Consider the following 19,360-nt stretch of genomic DNA (forward strand, 5'->3'; position numbering starts at 1 on the left):
AGAATTCTAATTTGATGTGTTACACTTTGCCTAAAGAGATACTGACAGAATGTACTGTCTGGACCCGATATCTTTCCTATTTGAATATATCTTTCAGATATAGATTTGCAAGGTTATGTGAATACATCCTGTTGTAACACTATATGGAAGTAAACAGGCATGGAATAATCTGTCATTATTCCCTTGCCACATGTTTAGTGCAAAGTGGGGGATATGGTATTAGGTTCTGTCCATCTGTACTTATGAATTGGAAATTTTAAAGAATTGTTGACTAGATTCTTTTCATATTTGGTACCAAGGTTTGTCACAATATAAGAAAGGTCTCATTCAGGTTTGGTGACCTTGACCTTCATATTAAGGTCACAAGGGGACTTTAAATTTTTACCCTTGCCAGTGAAATATCTCAAGAACCGTTTACTGGATTTTCATCATATGCAACACCAAACTATATCTGTGGAAGGTGCAGGGCTCAGTCAGTTTGGGTGACCTTCACTTAATTTTCAAGGTCTTGGCGTTACTTTGAAGATTTCAGCATGTTAAGCTGCATGTTAAGATTGTCAGAAAGGCATCTCAAGAACCATTCACTGGATTTGTTTCGTAGACTTTCTAGACTTCCGTTGAATGTTTTTCAATAACCAAATTCTTTATCACTATTTTTATATATTTCATACACTACGACATTCATGTAAGGTCAAAGTGAGTCTTTAAAGTGTCTGTGCATTTTAACAACTAAAGGACAAGATATCAAGAGAGGTTGACTGGTCATGTTTTTTTTGTAGTTACTTCATCTTAAATTATGACCTTCACTCTTGTTACTTTTTAAGTTTGATAATTTGCAACAAGGGTTTATGTCACCTTAGTGCCGATGCTCGTCTAACATCAAATAATTAACTCCCATATTCTTTTTAATATCACCGGGATCGATGTCTCCACTATTGTCAAACATCATGGTCTGGTTTTGGTTATTGATAAACCAAGCAAAGATAAATAAATTTCACTTTTTGAAGTTTAGTCATATCCGATGTCTGTGTTATTCCATGAAATATTAACGGGTCAGCTGGGACAAGTACATACACAATACCCTTCCTGCAGTGTAGGCAAGAGGCCAACAGGCTTAGCCTTTGTCTCTTCGATCTGAGGTCGGTGTGACACTCACACAATTACTAGCTTGTAAAACAGAAGGCGTTATCATCACGACTGGAGGATAAGAATGTTATATATGTTATTTCATATGTGTAAGGCATGAAATAAGACCATTTTTACCATTGATTGTAGTCATAATTCTTTTCCTCACTCAGGATTTGAGCAAATGTGGCTAGCTGAATGAAAAACCTGCTTTGTCTGGCAATGATATGAGATGAGAATGTTATTAACCACTGAAATTATTGATGCCTTAAGAGAATTCTCTCACCCCCTCGGTATCTTAGCAACAACACCCGCTTGTTGAAGTCATGATGATGTCATTAAGTAGTTGAAAATAGAATACCATGAATATTGCAAGTATTATCTTCCTATATATTCTTCATATTTCATTTTCATAGACATCTTGGGAAATAATTCCTTACAGTCACAATAAATATCTTATAAGATTTTCATTCAAAATTTTAAAAACTATGAGGCAGGAGGGTATTTTTTATATTTTTTGTTGTATAGTTAGGTCCAAGGCATATGTAGGGGTTAAATGTCAATGTGTTTTTTAATGACTGAAACATATATAGTTGGTTTACTCTGTACACAGCTGCTAAATGGGGAGATAATAACAATGATAATATAATAAATGTGAAGTTATAATGCACCTTTTCCATGTACAAGTCAAATATTAAAAGTGCTAATGCAGTAGGTCATAAAGTAATGAAATGAATAAGACAAAGTGATTCTAGTTACATGAAAATGTGTGATAGAACTCACTGTCATCAACATCCCATGCTTATCGTAAGTCTATTTGCTGACCAACTCTGCGAGACAGAAGTTAGAAATCTTCTTCAGCAACATGTTTGTTGAACTTGTGCATCGTCAGGCCTCTCCTTCATCATAATGGTCTCTTGGTAATTGTGTACAAATTAGCCACAATAAAATTTTGTAACAGAAAAACATAATCAATTCAAATTCACTGCAGATTGTCAAGCAATATCGAAATAAACTTTGGCATCTGGTGTATTCTTCTATATTGAGTCCTAACTTTTACCAACTCTCTGTCGGATCTTAGTTCATGGATGCAAACTATATTGAATGTATGGAGGTCAGTACAATATTATTGATTGTTTGGTTCACGTTTCTCTCAATAGTGAAGGAGAAGGAATTATTTTAATGTATGATAAAGAAAGGCATTGATTTTAATATTTTTAATATCAACACAATCTTTCTTCTTGGCACCTTGCAGTCAGAGAGATCCTTTTCATATGTAGACACCACGAGATAAGGCATTGCCAGTCTTCACTCAATCTGGACCGTTGTTTGCATACCCCAAAAAAGTGTTTGAAAATGATAAAACTAAATAAATCTGTCTGTAGAAAACACATACCATTCTTTATGCAGCATGTACCATTCCTCATACAATATGTACCATTAATTAGCAACATGTACCAGCGCTTAGCAACACGTATTTCCCTTCAGACATGATGAACATGAGCACGGCTTCAAACTAATTGCTGTTTTTCAACATGATGAATTGCTGTAGCTCAATGTCATGATTATCAAGGGTTGCCATTGTTTTCACCATTGTAGTGTGTTATGAATGCTCGGTCTAATGCTTAATGGTGTGTGGATTTATGTGGATGCTTGGATGCAAATGCATACTTTTACTGTGATTGTTAACACATCTCTGTTTCCTCTATAAGGTCAAGGTCACCTGAAAATAACCATGGGATGAAGTTTGTCCCACTGAGGACCAGGGCTGGCTTTTCATCAATATATATAAGTAAATATTTGAACAAAACAGCAAAACAGAAAAAGGAAATAGAGGATGTTTCATGTGTCAAGTGAAATGTGATGTTTGTCAACTTTCTCTCATAGTGAGTGAGTGAGTGAGTGAGTGAGTTTAGGTTTATGCTGCACTCAGCAATATTCCAACAATATGGCGGCGGTCTGTAAACAACTGAGTCTGGACCAGACAATCTGAGCAACAGCATGAGCATCAATCTGCGCAATTGGAGACCAGTGGCATGTGTCAACCAAGCCAACAAGCCTGACCACCTGATCCTGTTAGTCACCTCTTTTGACAAGCATTCTTGCCATTATGGCAATCATGGGATTCTGAAGGCCTATTCTACCCCGGACCTTCATAGGTATTGTGTCAGAGAGTGATGTGAATAATGTGATATTTTCATGAGTGAAAACATGACATTTATGTCATGAGATGATACATCATATTGTATTACGAGACACATGAAATGTGGTGCTTATTATTCTCTTTGCTTAAATTGAACCATATTAATCCGAGGAAATTTCAGTAGCGAAATCCAAATTCTCATAACTGTAATCTAAAGTGTTCACTTCTGAGTTCAGTATAATAAGACTTGAGACATGTCTGTATCACTTGCTATCTTTGTATCCGAACCCAGCGTAGCATGTGAGGGTATACAGTCAATGCCTGATATATCTGTCCGCCCATCTGTCTGTATGTATTTGGTTTCCGGAGCATAACTGAAAAACCGCTCAATATAATTCAGCTTGGCAGACTTTTTTAGTAGATAGCAAAGTGGTGTCTTTTGCTACTTGCCGATTTTTGGCATTTTTACTTTTCTCAGTTTCCTTGCAAACAATTTGGACTTAAATTCAAAAGAGTTGGGGATGGATTTCATTCGGGAGTACTACAAATAAAATTTCATACGACATTTATCACCTAAACTGGGTACACATGTTAACCAGGGGCTGACGTGGTGCCTTCCTTTTGGTATTTAGGAATTTCTAGAAAATCAGTTTCCTGTTTCCATGTCAACAAGTCTGATTTTGACTCTGTTCATAGTTTTCTGTTTGTCAGGACCATATCTCGAAGTAGTCGAATAAATACCATGTATTCTTTCATGAAACTGCATAAACAAAACCCAGGTTGCCAAATGCTGTGTTTTGCAATTAGGGATTTGTCAAAATCTGTATTTTTAACTTTGACTTTGGTATTTGATATTGATGCAGACCTGACATAGAAGTAGAAAGTACAAATCCCAATGTCATGTTATTGTTTTGATAGTTCATTAGCTACTCTTTTACAGACAGGTTAGACAGAAATTCTCTCTTCAAGTTGGACTGTCAAGTGATTTTTGCTTTCAAATTTTGTGGAAGCTTGGGGGATTTGCCATCTTCTAAAGAATTATGATATTTATCATTGAATGAGATCTGTACTTGTAATAATAAGATCCATCAAAGATCCTTCTTTTTCTTAGCATAAACCTGAAAAGTTGGTAATTAAGAGCCACAAAAAAAGAAATGTGGCAGATAGACTGAAGGAGAATATAATCAACTATTGGTGAATAGGCATAAATACAGTTAATTACCTCTGCCAATTCTGTGAAATAGTCATTTGTTTATATCAGTACTGAACACTGCCAGCATGTGACTCAAGTGTTTTGACCCAAGGTAAAACTGTCAGAAGTTTGTGGACTCAATGCAACACACGAACTCAGTCTGGGTGCACAGACCATTTCAGCTGATCAGTGGTGATTTTTTTGCTCAAGCTTGCTGACAAAAATGCATATGTTTACGTTGCCATTTATATGAAACTGGACAGAAAACTTTGTTGAGCGATGAAGTAGTTTCAGCAAATTGATATTTTCACTTGTCTCACTTCAGCTCATAAGATATCAAGCTATTTCTCATCTCATGATACATTTATTCCTGGATTACATGGGCAGATCCAGGGGATGGGGGGTTCAGGGGTTTCCAAATCTATGGATCGACCCATGGATTACCAACATAAACTGTGCCCTGAATGTCTCTAGGAGCATCGTCTGAATTAAGATATAATGCCTCTGTATTATGTGTGTCATTTGTAGCTCAACACTTTATTTCACTTGAGAGTGCAAGAACCATACCATTAATGACTCAATTTTCATGACGATTATCATTGATACCTCCTCCCAGTGATGGTATTTCAGATTATCTGTTTCGCCAGCCCCTCTGTCCAGTTGCTGATTCAATGTTTCCAGTCCTTACAATACTTACTGAGTTACTCTTGTTACAGTGTTGATATGGAAAAAGGAAGTGAGTAACGTGGACAGCAGCAAGGTTGATTTGAGACAACAGCAAGACAGCCACAACCAACTTGTGTCACCACATCACGACGTTGGGGACAGACCACACCACAATTCCACATCAAGGTCACTTCAAGGTAAGTACTCAACAGATCAGGATTTTGGTTGTTGCTGCAAGAAACTGCAAAATCTTATAATTTCCTTAAAGTTCCATGTAACGGACAAATTATTTTCATACAAATGTCATTTTTTTTCTCAAAAGTCAAATATCACAGGAAAGAAACTACTGAGGTCAACATCATATGGAATATGTGAATAGCTTCAATCTGTTCCTGAACCTTTTTGTCTGCTGGCCAAAAGATATGTATTTTCATCCTTTGCAATAAATAAAATTGTTGTAGACTGTTTTTAGCAGAACTTTCTAACACTTGGTAGCTGTCTTCCAGCTTCCTTGAAGGAAACAATGAAAGTTTTCTCCTTTATCCAGACTAGTCTTTACTCAAGCATCTATGATGAGTACTTCCATTTTTGTGATAGTTCACGCAAGTGTGTTTTGTGTTTTCAGATCCGGTGGTGATGTGGAAGAAGGCTGGGGGCAATGGTGGCACGGAAGTGATGCAGGTCAGACACCAGGATGCTGTGGCCTGGAAGAAAGCCTTGGCCAGCAGTGTTGAGAACAGCAACTCTTCAGATACACATCAAGATGAAGCAGAAATATGGAAATCTGCAGTTAATTCCCTTGACCAAAATGCAGGCGATCCACGAAAAGGACATGTGATATGGAAGAAAAGCGTTGGGGATGTTGACAGTAGCGTGTCAGACACGCAGCCTCAGAATAGTGTGTTGTGGAAGAAGCAAATGCATGGCAGTATGGGGGACATGGAGGCACATGATGGCATTGTGTGGAAGAAAGCCGTTAGCAGGGTGGACCGACCCGAGATGAATCAGCAAGATGACCAGAGTCCGCTGCAGTCACCGCATCATGACATAGGAGACAGACCTCTCATCAACTCCACACCAAGGTCACCTCAAGGTCAGTTTGTATATGTTGACAGCCTTTCATATTTGTTGTGTGAGTCTCATGCTGGGGGCTACTGGATACCACACTTTGAATGTTTACTTTCTTTGGACTTCCAGTCAGTTTTATTCTGTCCCAAAAGGCAATAAGAATAAGCATTGACAACAAGTTCACTGTTAAGAATCTAACAGTACTATGGGGAATTCAAACAGTAGAGTCAGGCTTGTCATCCGCTGAATTTAGTAGTCTTGGTTTTGCAGAAGAGCATGAATCAGTGTCAACTAAAGTGATGATGATGGTGTTGTTGTTCCTGAACTACAATCTTTCATCATGCCAACACCTCAGTTTCATGGCAATGAAAGGATTCTCTGGGATTACGTTGTGGTAAACGACTATTATGTCATTTCATTTCATGAGTGAAGTTTCAGTATAATGTTATTCATAAGAACATTTTTAGTTTACAAAATTCAGCATCTTTGAATGTGTGCTCAGTACAGTGTCTTTTCAGATAGCTGCACTGTTTCTTTACTCTTATGATATGTTTCAAAATCATGTTATTAAGTCATGCTGGTGAACATGGTGAATCATGTATGACTTGTTTTGATGATGGGTGATCAAGGAAACAAACTGTTCCCCTTGACATTTACATGTCAAGCTGACAGACACAATATTTGTATTATTTGTTGACTTTGAGCTAAGCGACCCCCATATGTCTAGTCATCCAATCTTTAAGGAGTGAAACACCTTACTGTTGGATGGTACAGTATAGAAAAATCTTTTTGGATTGCAGCTTCTTATTTCGTTAACCATAAAGTTTGTTCTGTGTTGTACCTCCCAACTTCGGAGATGTCACTCAAAGAAGTCAGGTAACCCTGAGTGATTACTGCATGGGGTGACAGAGAAACATCACATGTACATTTGACTCACTTTGTTTTGTTCAGGAACACCTGACTGTCATGACGTCATGTCATTTATTGTGATGCAGGTGATATATGATTACAGCCATTCACAGAAATGTTCCTGCTTTAAGTCTCTCTGTTGTCCCAGAGGGGGGCTGCCCATTCCCAGTGTCCCCTGCTGAGATATTGCTAAAATACAGTCAGGCCGCATTAATCCGAACACTTCTGTTTTTCATCAAAAACGTTCGGATAGTGAAACGTACGGACTACTGAAACGAACTTTCATGAACACAACTACAGTAGGGTTACTTCCATTTGACATGGCAATACAAAAACATACGAACGTATACAAGTTGGCTGAATGTGCGATGTGGTGTTTGGGGGCAAGAAATCAACTTTCACGTTGGTCAGTTTGACACTGGCATACTTGTGACTGGCAGCATTGTTACGAAGTAAGATCACGTGTCAACCACGTGATTGCATCTGTCTGTCAAATGATCATAGCCAATCACAAAACATATCCGATGTCCGAAATTGTGCTCTTGCCGATAGACTGTCCGAATTCTTGACCAAAATGTTTACACATAAGATCAAAATTGGCTTAAGGGTTTTCTCTTTTATTTTATTTTTTTTGTGCTGCAGTAATTTCACATCTTTTACGCCTAGGGGCGGGACTTACCATTATGACTGACAAGCGTCAGGTGATCTCATTTTGACACGATCAGTGTTTTATACAGGAAGTAAGCATGACAGGTATTACTCCAACTAACCAAAAGTGAGACCTACTAATTGATCAAAATCACAAACTAACGACATCTTCAACTCGCAAGTGTCACTTAACAATTACCACTGAATGGGGCTCATGGTGTGAAGGGATTATCCCAACCTTTTTGATGTACCGCCGGATTAATGAAGCAAAACTATGTGTAATTAGCTAATCTGTTACCGCTGATTAACGTTCGGATACGGAGAGTGAAGCACCGGATTACTGAATCAACAGGTAATGAGTTTACATAGTAAACAAGATTGGTTACAGCTAGCTATTGTTCGGATATCGCGGGAATCGGATTGTCAGGGTCCGGACTAACGCGGCCTGACTGTATTGCTAAAAGTGACATAATATTAACTTTGGAATGTACTTTGCAAAAGCAGAAGAAACCCTAATAAATTGTTCAAATTTCACACAAATTATTGTCGCTGACCAAACTCGTAATGGCACACATGAAACAATCAAATGTTAAAGTGAATGTTGTTTGTTCTTAGTAGCTTGTCTCAGCATCGTTGCCCTGTGGAACCAACCATTACGAGTTGTGGCCTGGGGAATGTTCACCCAATCTTCCTCCTTTGCCTGTGCTTGTGAAAGCTGTTGAAACTTCTTTGTCTGTTGCTCACGTGATTGTTGATCAAGAACACCCCCCAGATGTTCAGTTGGGTTTAGATCTGCAGAACTTGCCATGCCAGAACTTGGATATTTTGTGTCCTGTGGCCATTGTTGTGTGAAGTCTGACACATATAATGTTTGTTGTGTTGAAACATTATATTTTCTTTTTACATGATGGGAAGAATGAAGAATTTCCTCTGTGTAATGATTTAGTGGCATTTAGCAGCCATGGACAAGTACCAAGTAGTCCATTCTTACAGTATGGGAGATGGCAGTCCACCTCATGGCTCACTGATCACATTACCTGCCCTCTTCCTGTGCAGTTTTGAGCATAACCATCCCCACGACATCTACATACTTCTCTCATTTCTGTGGAGAAGAAAAGAAATTACTTGTCACTACACCAAACATGTCAGTTTGTTTTTGAAACTTGTTATGTTGTTGTATTTAAAACTCGCAACCAAATGGAGGTGTATGTTAGTTTGGTTTTGTTCCACATATACTAAAATCAGATGTTTTCCTGTGGATGACAGTCTGCATCCAGAATAACCTCCAAAGGGTCAGAGTGTGTGTGTTGCTTAGTCTGCAATATCTGAATCAAGGGATAAAGAAATAGGAAGGTGGTCATCCTTGACCTTTTGTTGTCTTCTCCAATCAAATGATATTAGACCATGTTTTTTGGTCTTCACAATCAAGTGATATTACACTATGTTATGTTGTCTTCTCCAATCAAGTGATATTAGACCATGTTTTGTTGTCATCACCAGTCAAGTCATATTAGACCATGTTTTGTTGTTTCCACCAATCAAGTCATATTAGACCATGTTTTGTTGTCATCACCAGTCAAGTCATATTAGACCATGTTTTGTTGTCTCCACCAGTCAAGTCATATTAGACCATGTTTTGTTGTCATCACCAGTCAAGTGATATTAGACCATGTTTTGTTGTCTCCACCAATCAAGTGATATTAGACCATGTTTTGTTGTCATCACCAATCAAGTGATATTAGACCATGTTTTGTTGTCATCACCAATCATGTGATATTAGACCATGTTTTGTTGTCATCACCAGTCAAGTCATATTAGACCATGTTTTGTTGTCATCACCAGTCAAGTCATATTAGACCATGTTTTGTTGTCATCACCAATCATGTGATATTAGACCATGTTTTGTTGTCATCACCAGTCAAGTCATATTAGACCATGTTTTGTTGTCTCCACCAATCAAGTCATATTAGACCATGTTTTGTTGTCATCACCAGTCAAGTGATATTAGACCATGTTTTGTTGTCTCCACCAATCAAGTGATATTAGACCATGTTTTGTTGTCATCACCAATCAAGTGATATTAGACCATGTTTTGTTGTCATCACCAATCATGTGATATTAGACCATGTTTTGTTGCCTTCACTAAGTAAGTCTGGGCAATAAAAGTGTGTCGTCAGTTAGCTGTGTGACAGCTGCAGAGATTCTGTTGTTTTTAACCTACACAAAAAAACATTATTGGATTCATCTCCTAGTTCTCCAAGAATTTGTGTGATTATGTCCACAACAAACATGCCTCACCATGCTCAGAGCAATGTGTCTAGTTGACCCTTCTGATATCTGAATGTCTCATCATCTTACATGTACTTTACACATGGTCTGAATCATATTGGTCCAGGTTGTTGTCCTTTTTGTTGGATGACAAGTTCTGAATTTGACTGTGCTTACTAGGTTTTGGTTTGCTAGCAATACGCATCTCAGCAGCCTTTCATGTGATGAAGAAAAGCATTACATACCAGTATGGGAAAGTGACTTGTAATCATGCAAGCTGGAAAAGGTTAAAATGGGGTATTGCGAACATGTTCACCTTTGGTCTGTAGGAATGATCCCATCAATCTCATTGTCTATTTGTCACCAAGGTGGTACTGTGAACAGAAGAGATGCCCATGGACAGTTCTGTCATTCATTACATTTCCAGAAAGTGTTTGTCAAGTTTTCAAATTGTCATTTGAGAACTTTTTCAAAATATTTTACATGTTACTGGCTTTGTATGAGAGTGGGAGATTCGACCTCTGAAGCTGTATTTCTAGAAAATACTGAGAAAGAGTAATCACTGGCATATCAAATTAATATATGCTGCATTTGACCTCATAGTTTTGGCTGTTGGAGCCATGCCAATTTCAACTTGTCAGGGGGTACAGTGTCTGATGTAGAATATTGTTTGTCAGGCTTCCATTTGTGGATGCTGTGTTGGCTGTTGGGGTCAGATTGCTGACCCAGATCTCTGCCCCAAAAGTTACTAGGATTTGTACTTTACTGAGATAGTGTCATCCTAAATATACCATATATTGTATGTTTAAAAAGTAGTCTGAAAGGTTGCCAGCTTGTAATTTGTATATGTCATTTCAGCAATTTGATTCGTCCTAATTTGGTAACTGTCATGGAATGTCTATTCAGACCCCAAACAAATAATCCCAAGATTAACACCGCCCTAACTTGAAGACGTCTGTCTCTTATGTTGCTTTTTCAGTCCAGATAGCTTGCAGATGAGCTCTCCATATGATAACACTGAATTCTCCTGAAAGTTACACTAGTGAACACTTATCACCATATTTTAGAGATATTTACAAAATTAAGTCAATGAAAAAAAATCAATCATAATACTTCATTAGCTTTTCTTTAATGTGTCCAGCTTGTTCACATCTGCCGAACGTGTTTTTATTAACATGGCAGAAGGGAATCAAGGCAGTATAAATAGATGTTTTCTCACAACTAACTGTAATAGTTATCACCATTTAGAATTTCTTGTGAAATGATTTATATTTATATCATGCAGTTACCTCAAAAAACTGATTGATTGGGAATGAAACAATTAATGACTTGTGAACTTGAACTTGCTGTAATATAGGTCATGGAACTTTCCTTCCCCCTGACTAAGTACAACTGAGCGGTTCAAAACTTTATATTAATGTCACTCTTATGTTGCTTGCTTAAAGAATTTTCTTTTGCTGTCCGTTATTGTTACCAAATACTGTGGGGAAAAAGATACTGGAACCAGTGTTCGAAAATAATCACTGGCCTGGAGTCTTTAAATTTGGTGCTTTTTATAATTCATTTATGTTGTGATAGGACACAAGTTTTTTGTAGGTCCTCTTTTAGCAGTACATGTTTCTGGTTGGCAGAATGGGAAAAACTGCATATTTTTTTCATGCCTATGTTTTTCTATTTGTAGGTGAGCCAATTCATATACAAAGTTTCAGAAAGTCTGGCATGTTGCAAAAACATAGTCACTTAATTTTGTTTTAACATGGTACACAGACTTATGTTAGGTACAAATTACAGCGAGCAAGCTTCTGAGGCCTATAGGATTGCTGGCAACACTTTATTTCCAAGTATTACTGAAAACCAGATCCCAGTTTGTCAATAAATCTGTGAAGTGTATTTACAAACAATTATGTTTAAGGGATTATTGCAGCAGGATGGTGGTGTACATATATTGTTCATGGACGTCTCAACACAGATTTGGGATAAGCTATGTAGAAAGGGAAGTTGAAAAGATGAAAGGACATTGTCAGGTAGCAGGAAGTACTTTTTGGGGCATGTGGTTATCATCCTACAGACAGTGGTTTTAATATATCTCACAAGTTCCAGCTGTAAGACCATCAGCAACAATCAAACTCAACTACCCACCCACTCACCAGCCCTTCCATTCACACACTTGTCTGCCTACTCAACATGCCATATACTCAATCTTCGATGCACTTTCTCATCCTCTCACCTGTCACTTAACCCAACCCACACTTAAACCAATCCACTCAACCACCCACCCACCCACTCACCTATCCTCTCAACCACCCACCCATCCACTCAACTACCTACCAACCCATCCCCTTAACAACCACCCACTCATCCACTCAACCACCCACTGACTCACCCATCCACTCAACCACCCACACATCCACTCAACTACCTACCAACCCATCCCCTTAACAACCACCCACTCATCCACTCAACCACCCACTGACTCACCCATCCTCTCAACCACCCACACATCCACTCAACCATCCATTCCCCATCCTCTCAACCTCTCACTCACCTATCCTCTCAACAATCCACCCACTTAACCACCCTCTCAACCATCTTCACCCATCCTCTCCTCAACCATCTTCACCCATCCTCTCAACCATCCAGCCACCCATCCACTCACTTACCAATCCACACAACCACCCATCCACTCAACTACTTACCAACCCATCCTCTTAACATCCACCCACTCATCCACTCAACCACCCACCCATCCACTCAACCCCCATCCACTCAACTACTCACCAACCCACCGATCCACTCAACCACCCACTGACTCACCCATCCTCTCAACCATCCACTCACCCATCCTCTCAACCACCCATCCACCCTCCCACTCAACTACGTACTAACTTACCATTCAGCTCAATCACCCACTCACAATCCCAATCACTCAGCCATCTTTGCATCTATCTACTCAACCACCCATATGACATACAGCACAGAGCCCAGACCAACTCACTCACTCACTCCAGCAGGACCACTTGCTTCATGTATATGTCAGAGATGTTGAGATTACACTGCATGTGTTCTGTGGTAATGGTTATGAACTGATTATTCCAGATTCCTTATTTCCCTGCAGCCACTCAGCTCAAATATTGTTTTGTTTGAAATACTACTGATGGGAAGAAGTAGAAATGCCTTTGATGCCAACAAGAGAGAAAGATTTAAGAGGATCATTATTGCATGCCTGCAGACTGACTGTTGTACACCTACGTTATGGCTTGTTAGGTTAGTCTTTGAATTCTCAGTGGTCATTGGAGACTTTGTCTACCTGCATCTCCTCACACAGCTCCTGTATACGCTATACACCATCCATATCTACCATACACAACCCATAGCTGCCACACACAACCCATACCTACCACAAACCACCCATACCTACCACAAACCACCCATACCTACCAATAGCGACCACAAACCACCCACAGCTACCACAAACCACCCATTGCTACCAATAGCGACTACAAACCACCCATAGCTACCACAAACCATCCATAGCTACAACAAAGGATCCATAGCTACCACAAACCACCCATTACTACCATAAACAACCTGTAGCTCCCACAGAAAACCCATAGCTACCCTGAACAACCCATAGCTACCACACACCACCCGTAGCTACCACACACAACCCATACCTACCACACACAACCCATACCTACCACACTCAACCCATATGCACCACATATTAACCATACTACTTGCACACACTGCCTACATCTACCATACACCATCCATGTGAACCAAACACCACCCATGTCAACCACACACCATCCATGTCAACCATACACCATCCATGTCAACCAAACACCATCCATGTCAACCATAAACCATCCGTGTCAACCAAACACAACCTACATCTACCACACACCATCCATGTCAACCATACACCATCCATGTCAACCATAAACCATCCATGTCAACCAAACACAACCTACATCTACTACACACCATCCATGTCAACCATAAACCATCCATGTCAACCAAACACAACCTACATCTACCACACACCATCCATGTCAACCATACACCATCCATGTCAACCATACACCATCCATGTCAACCATACACCATCCATGTCAACCATAAACCATCCATGTCAACCAAACACAACCTACATCTACCACACACCATCCATGTCAACCACACACCATCTATGTCAACCATACACCATCCATGTCAACCATACACCATCCATGTCAACCATACACCATCCATGTCAACCAAACACAACCTACATCTACTACACACCATCCATGTCAACCATAAACCATCCATGTCAACCAAACACAACCTACATCTACCACACACCATCCATGTCAACCATACACCATCCATGTCAACCATACACCATCCATGTCAACCAAACACAACCTACATCTACCACACACCATCCATGTCAACCATACACCATCCATGTCAACCATACACCATCCATGTCAACCATAAACCATCCGTGTCAACCAAACACAACCTACATCTACCACACACCATCCATGTCAACCATACACCATCCATGTCAACCATAAACCATCCATGTCACCAATACACCATCCATGTCAACCATAAACCATCCATGTCAACCAAACACAACCTACATCTACTACACACCATCCATGTCAACCATAAACCATCCGTGTCAACCAAACACAACCTACATCTACCACACACCATCCATGTCAACCATACACCATCTATGTCAACCATACACCATCCATGTCACCAATACACCATCCATGTCAACCATAAACCATCCATGTCAACCAAACACAACCTACATCTACTACACACCATCCATGTCAACCACACACCATCCATGTCAACCACACACCATCCATGTCAACCAACACCACGCATGTCAACCAAACACAACCATACACCATTCATGTCAACCAAACACCATCCATGTTAACCAAACACCACAGATATATATCAAACACTACTCATATCTACCATACACAACCCATACCTACCATACATGATCCATATCTACTATTGGCCTCACATTTATTGTTTACTTATTTCAGCTTGGACACAAGAATACAGAAATTCCAAACTCTCAGTCACTTCAGACTATGATGATTCCAAAGTTCCCGGTGAAAGTGATCGTCCAAATTCTGGAAATGGCTATCTACCTGTGAATGTGTCCAGCCCATCGATTCCCAGTCCAGGTCAGTATCAGGTTTCCTTGACCCCAGGTCTAATATGTGGGTACTTGTCTAGTGTGTAAATAATCAAGTGTGGACCAGACAATCCAGTGATCAACATGTACATCTATCTAAACAATTGGGGTAAATGTGTCAACCAAGTCAGTGAGTCTGACCGCCCAATCCCATTAGTCACCTTGCACGACAATCATAGGTTACTGAAGATAAGTTCTAACCCAGATCTTCAGGGGCCTTATATCATAGTGAATTTGCTGTCTACAATTCTGCTCTAGCATACATCATACCTGGTTTAGTATGCACAAATCACGTCAAGTATGTAGTTATCTGATAATGTGTGTATGTATGTGTCATACCTCTTCTAGTGTGTTTGTTATACCTGGCTGCTAATGTAGAGGGGCAGAGACAAAATATTAATTGAATTGACCTTTTTTTGACAAATAGTTTGTAGATCTAAACATTGCAAATGGCAATTGAACAAATACAAAGAATGCTCGAGGAAATACAACACAGACGTCGATTGGTAGCAACTGCATTTTTATTTCATCTGACAACAAATAAGTCCTATCTGTCCATATCAGTGACAATCCTGATGACAGCATTCAGTGGGATAAAGTCAAAGCCATTCCTAACAAGCTCAAAGACTTCAAAATCAGAAACTCCAAGAAGCCAAGCACATCAAAAGACTTGAACCATCCATCAACCATGACCAAGGCTATTAAATACCCCTAGCTTACCATCAGTTCATCAACTCCAGTCAGATATCATCCTTCTATGTTTTCATACATCTGGCTTAATTTGTAATGACCTGATGTACCTTCGATCTTTTACTGTGTGAACTTGCCAGGCTTCTCTGCTTAGTGTAAAACCAGCGACAGAAACAGACAAACATGGGTGTAGTTTTCAACAAAAGTAACACCAACTGGTTTAGCCCAAAGACCTTGGTATTTATTCCCCAAATAAATACACTGTGTGAAGCCCATTTCTGGTGTCCCTGCTGTGATATTGCTGGAGTATTGCTAAGAGTGTCGTAAAACCAAACTCACCTTCATACCTGGTCTAGTGTTTGTATCAAACCATGTCTAATTTTTCCTACACTTGGTCTAATATGTTCCACATCTGGTCTTGTGTTTGTATCATAGCAGGTCTAGTATTTGTACCATACTAGGTCCAGTGTTCCATGGCCAGTCTAGTGTTTGTATCATACCACATCTAGTGTGTTATGTCCTGCTTGGTCTAGTGTTTATATCATACCTGGTCTAATGTTTGTGCCATACCTGGTCTGGTGTTTATATCATACCGTCTCTGTTGTTTGTACCATACCGGTCTCGTGTGTTATATCAAACCTGATCTAGTGTTTGTATCATACCCGGCCTAGTGTTTGTACTTTACCTGGTTTACTGTTTGTACCATACCTGGTCTACTGTTTGTACCATACCTGGTCTAGTGTGGTATATCACACCTGGTCCAGTGTTTGCATCATACCTGGTCTCATGTCTTCCACACCCAGTGTAGTGCTTGTATCGTACCTGGTACATGCTACATATAATGCTATTACAGCCGTCCATATGACTTGCTTGTCTGCGACACGTGGCCTAGTTTCGCTGCCTCACGACTACAGATACTGGCTGACACTGGGATGTAGACCATTGTGTCTGTACAGCTGTGTGGGCGGAAGCATTAACACATTGCTCCACTTGTCACAGAGGCTGGAACTCAAGATTTTCTCATCAAATATCTGTCCCTTGTTGTTCAGTTTGTTACTCTTAAATCTGATGACAAGGTCTGTAGGAGAAATGCTGTATCAGGTTGTCACTGAAAATGTTTGAATGAGCTGTGTGAAACACATGATGTTGAATTATTGATCACTTCATTCAGGACTTGTTGATGACACAGATAACAAGGACATGAAACAGATGGTGTTCGTATATTAATTCACTCAGACAGATCATAAATCTCTCACATTTGTGTATCACGCAAAAGAAGCAGAAGAACTACCAAATCTTCCATACAACTCATAGATCTGTTATTTTGGTCATATGAAAAAAGTAGTGTATCATTATAGTTCTGTAATAAACAGTCACCCACTTACACAAGTTGGACATATGTTGTATAATGTGACGGTAGTGCAATCTCTACCTGACTTTCTCTTCCGTGTCGTCACGGTTCACTCCCAGTAGATGAGGCTCACAAAGAGTCACATATACCCTGTGACATCCATGACAGACTGACATGAAGGTCACAGTCATGTGCTAGCAATTAACTGAAAACAAAAGTTTATTTACTGTTTTCACCAGTATCACAGTATCAATTTACAGTATGTTGAGGGTAGAGAATAGATCTGGCTGACTCATGGACTTTGTTTCAGTATATGACCTGGGTACATTAGAACACATGGGGCAAACAGCAGAAATATTATATCATTTCATGCTGTTCATGTATTAACTAAAACTGGCTTCCACATGAGGCTTTGCAGTTAAATTGCGTTATATATTCAGACGAATATGACATTGTTTCTGTTTTGTCACAGTGATCCTCGTTAGCTGAACTGAAACACACTCAGGATACTGATTATTGTTACACTGTACATTACTGTAGTAATCATTTTTGATGATAAAGAGAAAAACATCAAAGTGTCTTCATATATTAAATACAAATACTTCTTAATGTACAGCCAGAGTATCAGAATTTTATTGACTGAACTTGATAGATGTCACAAGACACTGATGTTCTCCATCACTCCAAGAAATGAGTACCTATCCCGAGCTCCCGTCTGCTGAAGTATTCATGTGTCAGCCATGTCTGCTGTTGCGTCATTAGGGATACACATGGTGTGAAGGTTGTTGCTTCACACTTTGTAATCTCAAGTCGAACAAACTTTATATAAGTGACCCTGACATTATTGGAATTACAATTTGTAACTTTTCCTAACACTGTGCGAGCCATGCTGAGCTGTGTGACATGAGCTTCATTGCAGCCTGTCATATCTTCTGGAAGAAGACACACACTGTATGCTGTGGAAGCAGAACATGTACATCCACACATTGATGACTGGTGAACCACCCCTCCTCATTAGTTTAATTCAAGTACGAATACGGTACATCAAATTTTTCATGTCAGTGTGGATGTGGCTCTTTGTTGGACAAACAGTAAAAACAAGAAATCTTCAACATGAAGAACACCATCCTCAGGAACCACTGCAGCGCCAGGTCTTTTTGGGCATCATATCTGTTATTATTACCTGGTACCAGAATGTGGCCCCCTTTTATATGTCCACTTAAAGGTCACATGCAACGTAAAACAAAACTTTGCAGATTCTGGTACCTATTGGTATGCACTTACCGAAACAAATCATAAAAAATGCCAATTCAACCTATAAAGTTGAAAAAAATCGAGATGAAAAAAAAGCCCGCGAAATCGGAGTTCAAACGTTTCACTAAATTCCCCCCAGCGCTGGGGGGAAAACTGGTTTCAACAGCTGCGCTGCGTCCATAACGCATGCGCAGTGAATAGGTTCACGGAGCTTGAAACAGTATGCATGCCCAACGTCTGAGGTCGTTAGCGGTAGTCTAATCTTGGTTGTGTACACAAACAAGTAAATAATCTGCTCGTTGCGTAAAACAACTTGTTGATTGTGGTAAGCAGTCTCTGTCACAGAGAAAGCTCACTGTCTGGTTTATTCACACCTATATGTCTGTCTTCCTGTCTGCTAAAGACAACATGCAATACACAGCTTCAATCATTGACCACGTGCAAATTGAACTTAACACCTATCAGACTATACGACATAAAGAAAATAAGTTGATTTATGAGTGGTGCACCCGAGTCCCGTGTCTGCCACATGATGTAATTAGGCACGTGTGATACACATGACATGTTTTTATGTCTGTGGGTTGCAAACAAACTACATTCATTTTTTTCGGATGACTGGATCTGACGGAACTGGTGCAAACTCTTGTCAGTTTCAAGTCCTGCTTTGTACTTGGACGAATAACAGATTCCAGCCACGCAGTAGTTTCCCATCTCTACTGACATGATTTTTGATTGGATCGAACGCAAATTCAGAGAACATGTGTTTTCAAAACCCAACATCTCTATATACATTCTTCATGGATAACGACTTCTTTAAGTGTATATGAT

At 39.5% G+C, this 19,360-nt stretch overlaps 1 protein-coding gene across 2 annotated transcripts in view; it reads left to right on the forward strand.

Annotated features, from left to right (window-relative positions):
- Positions 1 to 19,360, forward strand: part of LOC137285352 (nuclear receptor subfamily 1 group D member 1-like) — a 70,948-nt gene that overhangs the window by 4,461 nt on the left and 47,127 nt on the right. For both annotated transcript variants that reach the window (XR_010956966.1, XM_067817728.1), the window contains exons 2-4: positions 5,177 to 5,323; positions 5,752 to 6,219; positions 15,083 to 15,226. Coding sequence is in view for 1 of the 2 variants with exons in the window: in XM_067817728.1 (XP_067673829.1) it covers positions 5,177 to 5,323; positions 5,752 to 6,219; positions 15,083 to 15,226 (759 nt within the window). In the remaining variant the exon portion in view is untranslated. The remainder of the gene's footprint in view (positions 1 to 5,176; positions 5,324 to 5,751; positions 6,220 to 15,082; positions 15,227 to 19,360) is intronic.

Source organism: Haliotis asinina, chromosome 5 (assembly GCF_037392515.1).
Source record: "Haliotis asinina isolate JCU_RB_2024 chromosome 5, JCU_Hal_asi_v2, whole genome shotgun sequence".
NCBI lineage: Eukaryota > Metazoa > Mollusca > Gastropoda > Lepetellida > Haliotidae > Haliotis > Haliotis asinina.